Consider the following 16,645-nt stretch of genomic DNA (forward strand, 5'->3'; position numbering starts at 1 on the left):
AATATTTATGCATTCAACATTGGAGCACCTAAATATAAAGCAAATATTAACATTTTGAAGTGAGAATTAGACAGAAATACCATAACAGTAGTGGATTTCAATAACCCACTTTAAACAATGGATAGAGCATCTAGACAGAAAATCAACAAGGATATATTGGACTTAAACAACACATTAGACCAGATGAAATTAACAGACATATACAGAACATTTCATCCAACAGCAACAGAATACATATTTTTCTCAAGTGTACATGGAACATTCTTCAGGATAGATCATATGTTAGGCCATAAAACAAGTCCTAATAAATTTAAAAAGACTGAAATATACCAAGCATATTTTCCAGCTACAGCATTATGAAATTAGAAATCAGTTACAAGAGGAAAACTGGAAAATTCACAAATATGTGGAGATTAAACAACATGCTTGTGAAAACCAAGGGTCAAAAAAGGAATCAAAAGAAAAATAAAATAATAAAAAATATCTGACAAAAGTGAAAATGGAAACACAACATACCAGAACTTATGGGATGCAGCAAAAAGCAGTTCTACAAGGTAAGTTTAAATGCGTACATTAAGAAAAAAGAAAGATCTCAAATAAACAACCTAACTATACACCTCAAGGAACTAGAAGAAGAACAAACTAAGTCCAAAGTTAGTGGTAGGAAGGAAATAAAGATCAGAGCAGAAATAAATGAAATAGAGAGTAGAAAGACAATTAAAAAGATCACAGAGGGGGCTTCCCTGGTGGCGCAGTGGTTGGGAGTCCGCCTGCCGATGCAGGGGACACGGGTTCGTGCCCCGGTCTGGGAGGATCCCACATGCCGCAGAGCGGCTAGGCCCGTGAGCCATGGCTGCTGAGCCTGCGCATCCGGAGCCTGTGCTCTGCAAGGGGAGAGGCCCGCCTACCGCAAAAAAAAAAAAAAAAAAAAAAAAAAAAAGATCACAGAAACTAAGAGCTGTTTTTTTTTTTTAAAAAAAAAAAACAAGACAAAACAGACAAACCATTAGCTAGACTAAGGGGAAAAAAAAGACAAATAAAACCAGAAATGAAAGACATTACTACAGAAAACTGAGAAATACTAAGAATCCTAAAAAAACTACTATAAACAATTAGATGCCAACAAGTTAGATAATCTCGAAGAAATGGATATATTCCTAGAAACATGCAACCTACTAAGACTGAATCATGAAGAATTAGAAAATCTTAATAGACTAATTACTATAGACTGAATCAGTAATCAAAATCTTGGATTTGACACCAAAAGCAAGGGCAACAAAAGCCAAAATGAATAAGCAGGACTACATCAAACTAAAAAGCTTCTGAACAGCAAGGGAAACCGTCAACAAAATGAAAAGGCAACCTATAGAATGGGAGAAAATATTTGCAACCACATATCCAATAAGGGGTTAATATCCAAAAAAAATAAGGAACTCATATAACTCAATAGCAAAAACCCCCAAAAAACTCATTTGAAAAAATGGGTAAAGGATCTGAAGAGACATTTTTCCAGAGAAGACACACACAAATGGCCAACAGGTATGTGAAAAGGTGCTCAGCATCACTAATTATCAGGGATACACAAATCAAAACCACAATGAGCTATCACCTTACACCTGTTAGGATGGCAATTATCAAAAAGACAAGAGATAACAAATGGTAATGAGAATGTGGAGAAAAGGGAACCCTTGCACACTGTTGGGGAATGTAAACTGGTACAGCCACTGTGGAAAACAGTATGGCGGTTCCTCAAGAAATTAAAAATGGAACTACCATATTATCTAGCAATCCTACTTCTGAGTATATATCCATAGGAAACAAAATCACTGTCTCAAAGACATATCTGTACTCCTATGTTTATTGCAACATTATTCACAATAGCCAAGGAATTGAAACAAAGTAGGTATCCATCGATGTATGAATGGATAAAAAATGTGCTATAGATACACACAATGGAATATTATTCAGCCTTAAAAAAAAGAAGGAAATCTGGTCATTATTGACAATATAGATGAATTTTGAGGGCATTATGCTCAGTAAAATAGGCCAGACAGAGAAAAACAAAAATACTAAGTGATATCACTTATATGTGGAACGTTAAAACAAAAATTGGTTGAAATTGTAGAAACAGAGTAGGATAGTGACTGTCAGTGCCTTTGAGGTGGGAGAAATAGGTAGGGCCTGGAAAAATGGTACAAACTTTTAGTTACAAGATGAATAAGGTCTGAGGACCTAATCTATAACACGGTAACTATAGTTGATAACATTTCATAATTGAAACTTACTAAGAGAGGAGAAAATAAGTGTTCTTACACACACACACACACACACACACACACACACAATAAGTATGTGAGGTGATGGATATATTAATTAACCCAGTGGGAATCCTTTTACAATGCCTACATATATTAAATCATCATGTTTTATGTACATTTTAAGTATCTTAAAATTTTGTCAATTACATCTCAATAAAACTAAAAAAAAAGATGCAATGACCTAAAAACTCATGAATTTCATTTCAACAAGTAGCTAATTACTTTAATTTGAATATGTAACCACTAAACAGCATGTTAATCATGGTAACAGAACACTGGAACATTAAAAAAAAGGAAACAATTCTGCAAAGAGGGTGAGGAAAATTTCCTCATGAATCCTGCAAGAATCAGGGGTATGCATATCCTTGGATTTATTCAGCATTGTTCACAGAAATGATTTACATCTCACCAAGTTACTAGAAAGTAAAACAGGAGAGCAATCAGTATTTTCCCCTTATTATTACGGGAAACGTAGCAATATAGCCCCTTCATTTAGATCATGGGATAGAAATTTATATATGAATAATTCTATTCAAATTTAAAGATACTTCATACTCCATTAAAAGTCTAGTGATGGCTGTTATGCAGGTCACAGGAGCAAAAGCAAAGACATCAGACTGTCTTCACAGTAGTTGTCAGTCTCTGCAGTAAAAATCACTTAATTTAAGCTTCTTTTTCTTTATTTGACACAATTTCACTTCAAGAAAACGGTTGTGGTGAATTGGCTGATTCTGACAAGCTACTTAATTGCCTGAGTCTTCTCTGAGAAAAAAAAATGAGAGAGGGCACTGGAACATTTCTAAGGTGGAAGGGAGATTTGCTCTGATCTTCCAATCCAAACTACCTTTATCTGTACACATTCCTCAATGAATATGAAATGTCCATATTCTCTAAAGGATTCAACCAAAATTACCTTCATAATCTTTATTACAGACAGTTGAGACATTGAATTGAATGGACAGAAAAATTATTTTCGAGAATTTTCTTATGACCAACAAGAGGAAGCTGAGAGTTAAGTGGGGAGGAAAATGCAAGCTGGCCATTTTCACATCCACTGAAATGTCCCTGTAGCATCGAGGCAGCAGTTGCAACTTGTAGACAGGAATCTAACACAGTAAGCCTCCGGAGAAGCCCTCAGGCTCGGCCAACCCTGTTCACACACACACCTAAGTTATCTTCCTAGAATTACATCTCTATGGCTGGTGTCGTAGGCTCTAAAGGAAAACCATTTTCATGTGGCTTGTGGAGGAAAATGGCCTATTTATTTATTTAAAAAAATTTTTATTGGCATATAGTTGATTTACAATGTTCTGTAGGTTTCTGCTCTACAGCAAAGTGAATCAGTTATACATATACATATATCCACTCTTTTTTAGATTCGTTTCCCATATAGGCCATTACAGAGTGTTGAGTAGAGTTCCCTGTGCTATACAGTAGGTCCTTTTTAGTTATCTATTTTATATATAGTAGTGTGTATATGTCAATCCCAATCTCCCAATTTATCCCTCCCCCACCTTACCTGCTGGTAACCATTAAGTTTGTTTTCTACATCTGTAACTCTGTTTTGTAGATAAGTTTATTTGTACCCTTTTTTTTAGATTGCACATATAAGTGATATCATATGGTATATTTCTGTCTCTGTCTGACTTACTTCACTCTGTAGTGACAATCTCTAGGTCCATCCATGTTGCTGCAAATGGCATTATTTCATTCTTTTTTATGGCTGAGTAATATTCCACTGTATAAATATATGTACCACAGCTTCTTTATCTATTCCCCTGTTGATGGACATTTAGGTTGCTTCCATGCCTTGGCTATTGTAAATAGTGGTACAATGAACATTGGGGCACATGTATCTTTTCAAATTATGGTTTTCTCTGTGTATATGCCCAGGAGTGGGATTGCTGGATCATATGGTAGCTCTAGTTTTATTTTTTTAATGACCCTCCATACTCTTCTCCATAGTGGCTGTACCAATTTACATTCCCACCAACAGTGCAAGAGGGTTCCCTTTTCTCCACACCCTCTCCAGCATTTATTGTTTGTAGATTTTTTAAAAGTGTACTTTTCCATGGAAAAATAGAAAGAAAAACATTTAATAAATCAGATATCTGCTTGAGCCAAAATTTTGTATTCATATGTAGCAATTTACTTTAAATGTGTATTTCCTCCCTTGATTAAGGTTTCCCAGTAGAGTTGGCTGTATTTCATTACTATTACTGTATTTTCCATTTCCTTGTATAGAAAATGTCCATAACACCTGCATCTAAGGTTTATTGGGAGGATTACATGAAATGATGCTGTCTGCCTTGAGATGGCATTTATACTGGGGATCTATGCAGCTAGGGTTTCACAGAGCATAATTCACTCAGGCTAAAAAGGGACACAAAGTCAGGGTATCTTTCTGATTTAAATTATTCAACAAACGATATGCAACAAATAAGACTCATTTGAATATATATATCTCTCTCTCCACCACTACTGCTTTGAAAGAAAGACAAGGAATTACAGCAAGAATTAAGAAGAATACAGGGCAGTCGACACCATTCCCACACTCTGCCTTCCATCCATTATAAGCCACCCTTTCATTGTGCTCTGGAACGTATTCCCAGTTAGGCACTCCTGTAATTTATAGTCTTTGCCCTCTTGTATCATGAATTTCTCCCTCGCTACTAGATCATTCCCATCAATATGCATATATGTGCTGATACCTCCCATCTTTTAGAAAACAAAATAACACTCAAAAGACCAACTGCCAACAGAAAAAAAAATCCTTCTTCGACCACATGTGACCCCTATTATATGGGCTCCCTTCCCAGAAGTCCACTGAAAACACTCATCTATGTCATGAATAATCTCCATGTTGCCAAGTCAAAGTTTCACTTGTCTGTCCTCTTTTTAATTGAACCCAGCAGCATTTAGCCCAGTTAAACACCATCACTTCCTTCCAGAAATACTTTTTTCTCTCAGCTTTTCAATAAACAATTCTCCTGGTATGCTTTCTACCTCACTAGCTCCTCATCCTCTGAGTAGTTATTCATATATTCTAGGACTTAGTCCTGGATCCTCATATTTCTTCTCTATCCAGACAATCTCCCAAGTTGATTTCATTCACTTCCAGAGCATTAAAAACACTGACATGTTTTTGACTCCCAGGTTCCTTACTACAATCTTGATGTCCGGGCTTATATATTCAACTGCCTATTTGACATGTTCATTTGGATGTCTAATAGGTATCTCACATTTAACCTGCCCTTGTGGACCTTACAGAGGCCTCCTCAGCATCTAGCAGCTCAAATATCACTTCTTCAGAGAGGCTTTCCCCATCTTGCTTTCCCCATTATACCTCTCCCTCTACTTCTTAGTTATTATCTTGTTTATTGCCTGTTTTCCCCAACGAGCATATAAGCTTTATGAGGGCAGGGCTATTGTCTGTCTTCTCCACTTCTCTAATATCTAGAACAATGCCTAGCACATAGTAGATGCTCTACATATAGTTGTATCTAGAACAATGCCTAGCACATAGTAGATGCTCTACATATAGTTGTTAAACGAACAAATATGCTTGCTAAGCAGTTATGAAAGACTTCAAATCTTGCCTGGTCTTCTCTGGTAAATTTATCTTTCCACCATAAACTTCATCAACTGTCTATTAATACAAAGCATATTTACACAGCCATAAAAGTTACTGCCTGATAAGTATTTCTAGAATACTTTTAATAAAAATAAAGCAATGGGATGTTAAAAGGAATTTAGATTATCTTCAAAAGATCATTGTGTGAGACCTGTGACTGGCCACCTTACTGCTGCACCTGATAGGCTATCCTTTCAGGGTCACAGGGACATTAGCCACCACTTGGAGCATCACTGACCATGCTGCCATAGGTGGTACTTCTGCCATTGCTAAAGTGGCCCCTCTCTGAAGAATGCAGTATTTGTAGATACAGGCGAACTGTAGGTAACAAGAATCTTTCACAGAGGGCAGCCATGTCTAGACCTTGAACCACTTCTTTTTTGTTTTGTTTTGTTTTTTTGGGTTTTATTTTTTGGCCATACCGCGCGGCTTGTGGGATCTTAGTTACTCGACCAGGGATTGAACCAATGCCCTCGGCAATGACCACTGGACCTCTGGGGAATTCCCACCTCTTTTTTTTTAATATGGAGGACAAATTTGTCATGGGCTTATCCCTGAGGAATTCTTCCAGTTCTGTATCCTAAAACTGGTATCACAGAACTGATCTTGTGTTTTCTACCCAAAGAAATATATGTGATTGCTAGAGACCTTTATCAACAGTCTCATCTATGTAATTAGAAAGAAGTATGGTACCTCTGTCGGACAATTTGCTGATAAACTTAATGAGCAAAAACAGCCCAACTAGAAGACAGGAAGCAGGCTTCCATCAAACACATCCAGGATGCAACTGATTTGGACAAGCCACAGCAGGCACTGGTTGAGAAGTGTCATTAACTTTTTTGATGTTCAGAGGAATAACACTGCTATGGCCTGGGAGGCTGCTTACTGGTAATGGCTGTATAAAGTATATAGGAGGTCAAAAGGAATACAACCACATGATAAACTGGGTAGAAAAACACATTGTGCAGAGCATCTTTGCTCAGAAGCAAAAGGAGACAATTGCCAAGTGCATTTTAGATCTAAAGCTGCTCCCAAAGAAAGCTCAAACAAGTCAGTCTATAAATGCATCCATCTCAATTGAGACAGCTACAAACAGCTGATTTACTAAATGGAAACTAGTCTATGTGACAAAATCTTTTTGTCTGTTGTTGTAGACTGAACTTACATTTTACCTTTCATAAACAAGAAAAGATTTGGGCTTGGATAGTGAGAGAAACAGAACAACCTATTGGCCAGTAATGTATTTCTCATCCTTCTTGCTCTGTATAAGCAGTTTGCTTCCAGCAAGAAACAAGCTGGACAGATAGATAACAAATTAGTGACTTTTTATGAACCAATCAGAGAACTGAAGCCATCCCCAAATCTGGAGACAGGCACCTTCAGGGAGACACAACACCCAAGCATTTGCTTATCTGAGGCAGAAGCCACCCTACACCATGAGCCAGTAAGATCATTAAGCTAGAAATCTGGCTAACTGCTGGAGGCCAAGGGTGGGCCGGCATGAGAAGGGTGAAGCTCCCGGGGGTCACAGTCATAGGGAGATTCCTACCTTTTTGCTGTAGGAACTCCACCAGGCTCTCACAGAGAGGATCAGGGAAAATCCGGATAAAGTCCCCACCGTGGTTCTAGCTGGGGGAGAGGAACAGCAATCACTGCAAAATCTGCCCCTACTCTTCTCCGCGGCTTCATCTGTAAGCAGCGCCACCTGAAGCACTAGTGTAATGTCACTGCAGCTGGGGGAGGGGAACTCTGCCCAGACCAGCCTCCCTATCTCACTCAAGTGAAGAAGGAACCTCACAGAGGGAAGGGCTTCAAGGTCACAGACCAAGACAGTGGATACTGAAAGAAGGGAACACAGGGGCAGGGAGAAGCTCCGCCCCTAGAGTAGGAGCAGAAATTCTTCCGAATGGCCAATACTGTGCACTCAAAAGAGAACGTTAGAGAATGCTCCCCTCATCCACACCACTCCAGCACGCTAGCAAACCTCTAGTAATAACAGAGGAGTACAGCTGGAGGATTGAAAGAGACAGATATTCTCAGGGAACAGCACAAAGGGAAGACCTAAAGCCAAAAGAGAGGATAAAAAAAAAGTCACTAGTGAACACTGAAGTCTATGGTGCCCATAGCAACAACAAACCTCAACAATGGTAACCATAGCAACAACAAACTTCAAACATAGCCCAACTCCTGGCTACATTAACACAAATCTCCACACTAAAGGCCCATTTGTCTCAGTTTCTATTAACCTGTACATGTCTGGCTTTCAACAACAAAAAAATCAGACATATTAAAAGACAAGAAATAAACAAAGTCGGAAAAGATAAAGCCATCATTAGAACAACGCTCAAATATGAAATATGCTGGAACTATCAGAGAGGAAATTTTAAATAACTTATGATAATATTAAAAGTTCTAATGGAAAAGGCAGTCATCATTCAAGATTAGATAGGTTATTTTAGCAGAGATATGGAAACTATAATAAAGAGTCAAATGAAAATGCTAGAAATCAAAAACACACGGTAATAGAAATGAAGAGGGCCTTCAATAGGCTCATCACTAGACTTGATACAGCTGACGAAAGTATCAGGTTACTTGAAGTTGGGGCAATAGAAATTATATAAATTGAAAAGCAAAGAGAAAAAAAAGAGTGAAAAAAACCAGAGCATTAAAGAGCTGTGGGACAATATCAGACAATGCAATACAAGTGTTAACTGGGATCTCAGGAGAAGAAAAAATGGGGCAGGTAAAATATTTGAAGAAATAATGGGTAAAACACATCCTAAAATTACAGATAGACACAAAACCACATACCTAAGAAACTTAGAGTCCACCAAGCAAGGAAAACAAACAAACAAACAAACTTACTACACCTAGACATATCATATTCAAATTGCTAAAACCCAAAGACAGAAAGAATCTTGAAGGCAGCTGGAGGAAACCCATCGTACCTACTCTTATGGATTTAATGTTTTTGTTCCCCTCCAGATTCATATGTTGAAGTCCTAAAGCCACAACACCCACCGCCCCAGTGTGGCTGTATTTGGACATGGGGCCGCTAAAGAAGTAATTAAGGGAAAATGAGGTTCTAAGGGTGGGATTAGTGTCCTCATAAAAAGAGACACCAGAGAGCTCACACACTGTCTCTCTCCCTCTCTGTGTACATGCACCGAGGAAAGGACGTGTGACGACACACTGAGAAGGTGGCCTTCTACCCGCTTGGAAGAGAGCTCTCACCAGAAACCAACCATGCTGTCACTCTGATCTTGGACATCCAGCCTCCTAGATTGTGAGAATGTTAATTTCTGTTGTTTAAGCCACCTGCCCTGTGGTATTTTGTTAGGGCAGCCTGAGCAGACTATGATATCTACAAAGGAACAAAGATAAGAATTAAAGCGAACTTCTTGCCAGAAACCAGACAAGCAAGAAGACAACAGAGTGACATTTTTAAAGTGTTGAAAGAAAAAAACTGTAAAACCAGAATTCTATCAATATACCCTGTGAAAATGCCCTTCAAAAATGAAGGAAAGGGGCTTCCTTGGTGGCGCAGTGTTTGAGAGTCCGCCTGCCGAGGCAGGGAACACGGGTTTGTGCCCCGGTCCGGGAAGATCCCACATGCCGCGGAGTGGCTGGGTCCGTGAGCCATGGCTGCTGAGCCTGCCCGTCCGGAGGCTGTGCTCTGCAACGGGAGAGGCCACAACAGTGAAGGCCCACGTACCGCCAAAAAAAAAAAAAAAAAAAAAAAATGAAGGAAAAATAAAGAATTCTCAAACAAATAAAAACTAAGGGAATTCATTACCAGTAGACCAACCCTGTAAGAAATGTCATAGGACATTCTTCAGGCAGAAGGAATATGACATAGCTTAAAAACTTAGACCTACACAAAGACATAAAGAGCACCAGAAATGGAAGAAATGAATGTAAAATATAATTTTCAGCTTATTTTTAAATACGCTGAAATATAACTGTAAAGCAATAACAGTGACAAGGTGATGGGTATTTATAATATATATAAATGTTAAATATATGACATATATGACAATAATGGTGAGAGACTCAATCTTCCCCCTGAGATCTGGACTAAGGCAAGGATATCTTCTCTCAGTACTATTCAACCTTGCATTGGAAGTCCTAGCTAGTGCAATAAGGTAAGAAAAAGAAAGAAAAGGCATACAGATTGGAAAGGAAGAAATAAATTGCCTTTATTGGCAGACAATATGGTAGACTATGTAGAAAATCCTCCCAAAAAAATCTACCAAAAAACTTCCTAGAATGAATAAGTGAGTTTAGCAAGGTTGCAAGATACAAGGTCAACATACAAAAATGAACTGTGGGGCTTCCCTGGTGGCGCAGTGGTTGAGAGTCCGTCTGGCAATGCAGGGGACACCGGTTCGTGCCCCGGTCCGGGAGGATCCCACATGCTGTGGAGCGGCTGGGCCTGTGGGCCATGGCTGCTGGGCCCGCGCATCCGGAGCCTGTGTTCCGCAGCGGGAGAGGCCACAACAGTGGGGGGCCCACATACCGCAAAAAAACACAAAAATAAACCAAAAAAAAAAAAAAATGAACTGTGTTCCTACCTACTAGCAATGAATAAATGGAATCTGAGATTTTAAAAAGATGTTATTTGCAATAGCACCACAAAAATAAGTACTTAGGTATAAATCTAACAAAAAATATATAAGATATGTGGAAAGCTATAAAATACTCATAAACAAATCAAAGATCTAAATAAATGGACAGCTATATCATGTTCACAGATTAAAGACCCAATGTTGTTAAAATGTCAATCCTCCCGATTTGATCTATACGTTCAATATGATCCCAATCAATCTCAATACGGTCCCAAATGTAGCAAGCTTTTTTATACAAATTAGACAAGATTGTCAATTTATATAGAAAGAACAAGAAACTAGAATAGCCAAAACATTCTGAAAAAGAAGAATAAAGTGGAAAAATTCACATTGTGAGACTGCAAGATTTACTATAAAGCTACAGCAATCAAAGATAATGTGGTACTGGCAAAGGACTACACATAAAGATGAACAGAACAGAATAGAGCCCAGAAATAGTCCCACATAAATGCAGTCAACTGATTTTTGACAAGAGTATAAATGTAATTCAATGGAGAAAAGAAAGCCTTCTCAACAAATGATACTGGAACAAATGGATGTCTATATGCAAAAAAATAAACTTGATACATACTTCACACCTTCTGCAAAAATTATCTCCAAATGGACAACAGATCTAAATGTAAAACATAAAACTATAAAACTTCTTGAAGAAAATATGAGAGAAAATCTGAGTGACCTTGGATTTGGAGATTAGTTTTTGCATATAATACTAAAAGCATATCCAGTGAAAGAAAAAAAAATCAATAAATTGGACTTTATCAAAATTAAAACTTTTCCTCTGTGAAAGTCGCTGTTAAGTGAATTAAAATACAAGCCACAGACTGGGAGAAAATATTTGCAGTCACGTATCTAGTAGAGGACTTGGTCCAGAATATATAAAGAACTCTTAAAACCCAGTAAGAAATAACTTAATAAGATAATAAGCAATAAGAAATAACAACTCAATAAGAAAATAACTCAATTGAAAAATGGGTCAAAAAGATGTGAACAGACACTTCACCATATAAGACATGTAGAAGGCAAGTAAACCAATAAGATGCTCAACATTATTTGTTGTTTGGAAAATGCAAATAAACACCACAATGAGATACCACTCATGACACACCTATTAGAATGCTTAAAATGCAAAAAACAAGCAAACAAACCAACAAACAAAAGGACAATAATAATTGCTGACAAGGATGTGGGACAAGAGGAACTTTCTGGTGGGTATGCAAAACAGTGCAGCAACTTTGGAAGAGAATTTGGCAGTTTCCTAAAAAGTTAAACATAGACTTAGCATACTACCAAGGAACCACACTTCTAGGTGTTTACCTAAGTGAACTTAAAACTTATGTCTAAACAAAAACCTACATGTGAATGTCTGTAGCAGCTTTATTCATAATTGCTAAAAACTGGAAGCAATATTAACAGAGGAATAGAGAAACAAATTATTTCAGAATAAAAAGGCTATTTTTTAAAAATGGCCTCCAGCATATAAATAAAAAGGTTTTGAAGAATTATGAATAACAAGTGAAAATACTCATGATAAAATCCTAAATGAAAAAGGCAGCTGAAAAACTATATACACCTATACACACAAATTATCAACTTAACTATTAAAAAAGAGATGCATCTACGGGCTTCCCTGGTGGCACAGTGGTTGAGAGTCCGCCTGCCGATGCAGGCGACACGGGTTCGTGCCCCGGTCCGGGAAGATCCCACATGCCGTGGAGCGGCTGGGCCTGTGAGCCATGGCCGTTGAGCCTGCGCGTCCGGAGCCTGTGCTCCACAAGGGGAGAGGCCACAACAGTGAGAGGCCCACATACTGCAAAAAAAAAAAAAAAAAAGAGATGCATCTAGATAAAAGAACAGAAGTATTCTAAGATATTAAGAGTAGTTACCTCATACATTTTTCCCCCGTCTTTTTTGTATTTCTCCGGTGTTCTACAATGAACAGATACGAGAGGAGAAATGTTCTGTACTGTGTATTTTTAAAATGGTCTCACTTGGGCTTCCCTGGTGGCGCAGTGCTTGAGAGTCCGCCTGCTGATGCAGGGGACACAGGTTCATGCCCTGGTCTGGGAGGATCCCATATGCCGCGGAGCGGCTGGGCCCATGATCCATGGCCGCTGAGCCTGCGCATCTGGAGCCTGTGCTCCGCAACGGGAGAGGCCACAACAGTGAGAGGCCCGCGTACCGCAAAAAAAAAAAAAAAAAAAAAAAGGTCTCACTTCTTCACAGTAGCATGCCCCCAGTTCTTCATGAGACGTTGCTGGCTGCTCTATAAAAAGGGTTCTTTGGTCAGCCATATGTGACTGCTTGGCACACTGTCCCTCTTCTGGAGACTCATAATACCTGGTAGGATGTTAAAGGTTCTGAGAAGGCAGCTAATAATGAAACTTGTTTAACTTGATTTTTTTAACCAGCATTTACCAAATTTTTTTGACCACAGAATGTGTATTTTCTCAAAACTACTTAATATCTCAGGAACTACTAGAATTACACAGAACACATGTTGGGGAAATGTTCGCTTAGAACCCCTCAGGTAGTTTTTTTTTTTTTTTCTTAATAGTAATCTTTTATTTATTTATTTATTTTTGTATTTATTTTTGGCTGTGTTGGGTCTTTGTTTCTGTGCGAGGGCTTTCTCTAGTTGTGGCAAGCAGGGGCCACTCTTCATTGCGGTGTGTGGGCCTCTTCACTATCGCAGCCTCTCTTGTTGCGAAGCACAGGCTCCAGACGCGCAGGCTCAGTAGTTGTGGCTCACGGGCCTAGCTGCTCCGCGGCATGTGGGATCTTCCCAGACCAGGGCTCGAACCCGTGTCGCCTGCATTAGTAGGCAGATTCTCAACCACTGTGCCACCAGGGAAGCCCCCCTCAGGTAGTTTTTAAGGGAAGTAACTGAGCTGTTCCTGGAGATTTCTTTGGCTGATTTAGCAAAGGATGAATTATATATGCCTTTTGCTCCATGGACAAGATGACCCATTATGTGGATATCAGTCAGCCTCTTCCCCCAGCCACTGCTGTCATTGCCCAATGGGCTCATGAACAAAGTGGCCATGGTGGCAGGGATGGAGGATATACATGGGCTCAGAAACATGGATTTCCCCTCACCAAGGCCAACTGGCTATGGCCATGCTGAGTGCCCAATCTACCAGCAGCAGGAGAAACTAACACAGAGTCTTCAATATGGCCCCATTCTCCAGGTTGATCAGACAGCTGTCAGGTGGTAGATTGATTATATTGGACTGTTTCCATCACATAAAGGGCAATGTTCTATTCTTACTGGAATAGACACTTACTCTGGATATGGATATGCCTTTCCTCCCCGTAATATTTCTGCCAAAACTACCAGCCATGGACTTACAGACCATCCCTGGATTTACAGAATGCCTTATTCACAATCATGATTTCCACACAGCATGGCTTCTGATCATGGAACTCACTTGACAGAAAAAGTACAACAAAGGGCCCATATGCATGGAATTTACTGGTCTTATCTTGTATCCCACCATCCTGAAGCAGCTGGCTTGCCAGAATGGTGGAATGGCCTTATGAAGACTCAGCTGCAACACCAGCTGGCAGTACCTTGTAGGTCTGGGGTTAGGTTCTCTGGAAGTCTGTATATGCTCTGAACCAGCATCCAGTACATGGTACTGTTTCTCCCATAGCCAGTATTCATGGGGTCCAGGAAGCAAGGGGTGGAAGTGGGAGTGGCACCACTCACTATAACTAGCAAAATTTTTGCTTCTTTTCCCACAAATTTATGTTCTGTTGGCCTAGAGGTCTTGGTTCCAAATGGGGAAATGCTTCCACAAGGAGACATAAAAAGATTCCACTGAACTGGAAAGAATGCCACCTAATCATTGTGGGCGCCTCATGCCTCTGAATCAACAGGTAAAAACGGAAGTGCTGGCTGGGGTGACTGACCCCGGCTACTAGGGGCAATAGGACTACTACTCCACAATGGAGGTGAGGAAGAGTATGCCTGGACTATAGGAGACCCCTTAGGGTATCTCTTAGTATTACCATGCCCTGTGATTAAGGTGAAAGGAAAACTACAACCCAATCCATGCTGGACTACTAACGGGCCAGACCTTTCAGGAGTGAAGGTTCAGGTCATCCCATTATTACCAGCGATGCTTGCTGAACACAAAGGATAGAGTGGGTAGTGGAAGAACGTAACTATAAGTACCAGCTACATCGACTTGACCAGTTACAGAAATGAAGACTGTAATGGTCATGAGTATTCCCTTCTTATTTTGCTATGAATATGTTTGTGTATATACGTATCTTGTTTTCTTTCCACTCTTATTCCCTAATCATGTAACATAAGATGTACTGACTTTGTGTCATGATTAGCAAGGAGAAGAATAAACATCATTCAAAGACTTTACCTCCTCTTCTGGGGAAGGGGTGTTCATTTTCAGTTGTATGCAGGATAGTTGTATCATGTTAGGCAGAATTATGATCTTGTTATCTTTATTTGGAGACTAGGTATGGTTTAGGGAGATGTGTATGGGTGCCAAGTTGATAAGGCATGGACTTGTGGTTTTAATTTTATGTGTCAACTTGACTGTTCCACAGGGTTCCCAGATTAAACATTTCTGGGTGTGTCTGTGAGGCTGTTTCCAGGCGAGATTAGCCTTTGAATCTGTTGACTCAGTAAAGTAGGCTGCCCTCCCAAATGTGGGTGGGCATTATCAAGTCCTTTGAGGGCCTGCAGAGGACAAAAAGGCAGAGGAGGGAGGAATTTGCCTGTTTTTTTGCTTCTTGCCTGCCTGTTGAGCTGGGACATTGGTCTTCTCCTGCCCTTGAACTGGGATTTATACCACTGGCTCCTCCGGTTTCAGGCCTTTGGACTTGGACTGGAATTACCAGCTTTCCTAGGTCTTCAGCTTGCAGACAGCAGCTCCTGGGACTTCTCACCTCCATAATCCTGTGAGCCAGTTCCTCATAATAAATCTCTTCCTATACATATATCTTATTGGTTGTGTTTCACTGGAGAACCCTGACTAATACAGTTTCCAATTCAAATCCCTCTTCTATGAAAATACTTCTGATTTCTCCAAAATCTTCATGGATTTAGCCCTGTTCATATAACTCTCTTGATCTCTTTTGGTCTGTGAGGCACAGGACAGCATATGCTTGTACTATATTCTCTCTGACAGATGTGTAATTTTAGGCCTCATCTTTCCAACTAGAATTTAATAACCTTGAAAGTAAGAGCTTTATCTCTTATTTCTTCTGTATTTTCCTCCATTTGTTCATTTCTTTGTCCATTCATTTTTCATCCATTCAGTAGATTTTCTGAGTTTCTACCACTAGCCAGTTCAATAGTGAGTAACATCAGAGCGCTCCCTTTATTCTTATGGTGATTATGGTTTAGTTGGGGATACAGAAATGAATAAGACAATCAAGAAACAGATACATAATTATAAGCCCTGGTAGTACCTTGAAGAAGATATACTCTTAGAGTCCATGAAGGGGGACCTAAACTAACTCTGGGTAGAGAGGAGGGTGGGACAAGGCAGGAAAGGCTAACCATGTTGAGCTAAGATCTGAGGAATGAATAGGTTTTCATTAAATAAGGTAGAGAAAGGGTGGAGGCGAGAGAAGAGTGTTCTAGACCGAAGTTCTCCAGAGGGAAGGTGCACAGGACCACAAGATTGCACACAACAGGCTTCAAAGGACAGGTGGCTGACCAAATAGAAACTACTAACCATTTTCCTCAGTCTCTTCTCTTCTCGTTTTTTCTCAAGCTGAGCCTCCTTTTCTTCTGCCTCCCTCTTCTGACGCTCCTCCTCTTGGGCCTTTAACTGGGCCTGATCAAGATTAGAATTTGTAAAAATCAGAACCCTCAATTTGTGTGGAAATAAGATCTTTTATGTTGAGGAAAGTCAAGTATCTACCAAAGTGCTTGCCCAGTCTCTGGAAGAAGCCTGCGCTTTGTGTTAAAAGTAGAAAGCCTGACCAGCAGGTTGTCAGTAATGTAACCTAAATGTTTCTCCAAAAGAATTCTCTTCTACTTGGGAAGATGAGACTAAGCATGAATAAGACCATTAACTTTTCATTACAAAATC

The 16,645-nt window shown here is 39.6% G+C and overlaps 1 protein-coding gene across 3 annotated transcripts in view; it reads right to left on the reverse strand.

The window, feature by feature from the left end:
* CCDC191 (coiled-coil domain containing 191) overlaps window positions 1–16,645 on the reverse strand; it is a 106,232-nt gene that overhangs the window by 21,527 nt on the left and 68,060 nt on the right. For all 3 annotated transcript variants that reach the window (XM_081235003.1, XM_081235002.1, XM_081235004.1), the window contains one exon: window positions 16,286–16,387. In XM_081235003.1, coding sequence (XP_081091129.1) covers window positions 16,286–16,387 — 102 coding nt within the window. The remainder of the gene's footprint in view (window positions 1–16,285; window positions 16,388–16,645) is intronic.

Source organism: Mesoplodon bidens (genome assembly GCF_964165515.1).
Source record: "Mesoplodon bidens genome assembly, chromosome: 5".
NCBI lineage: Eukaryota > Metazoa > Chordata > Mammalia > Artiodactyla > Ziphiidae > Mesoplodon > Mesoplodon bidens.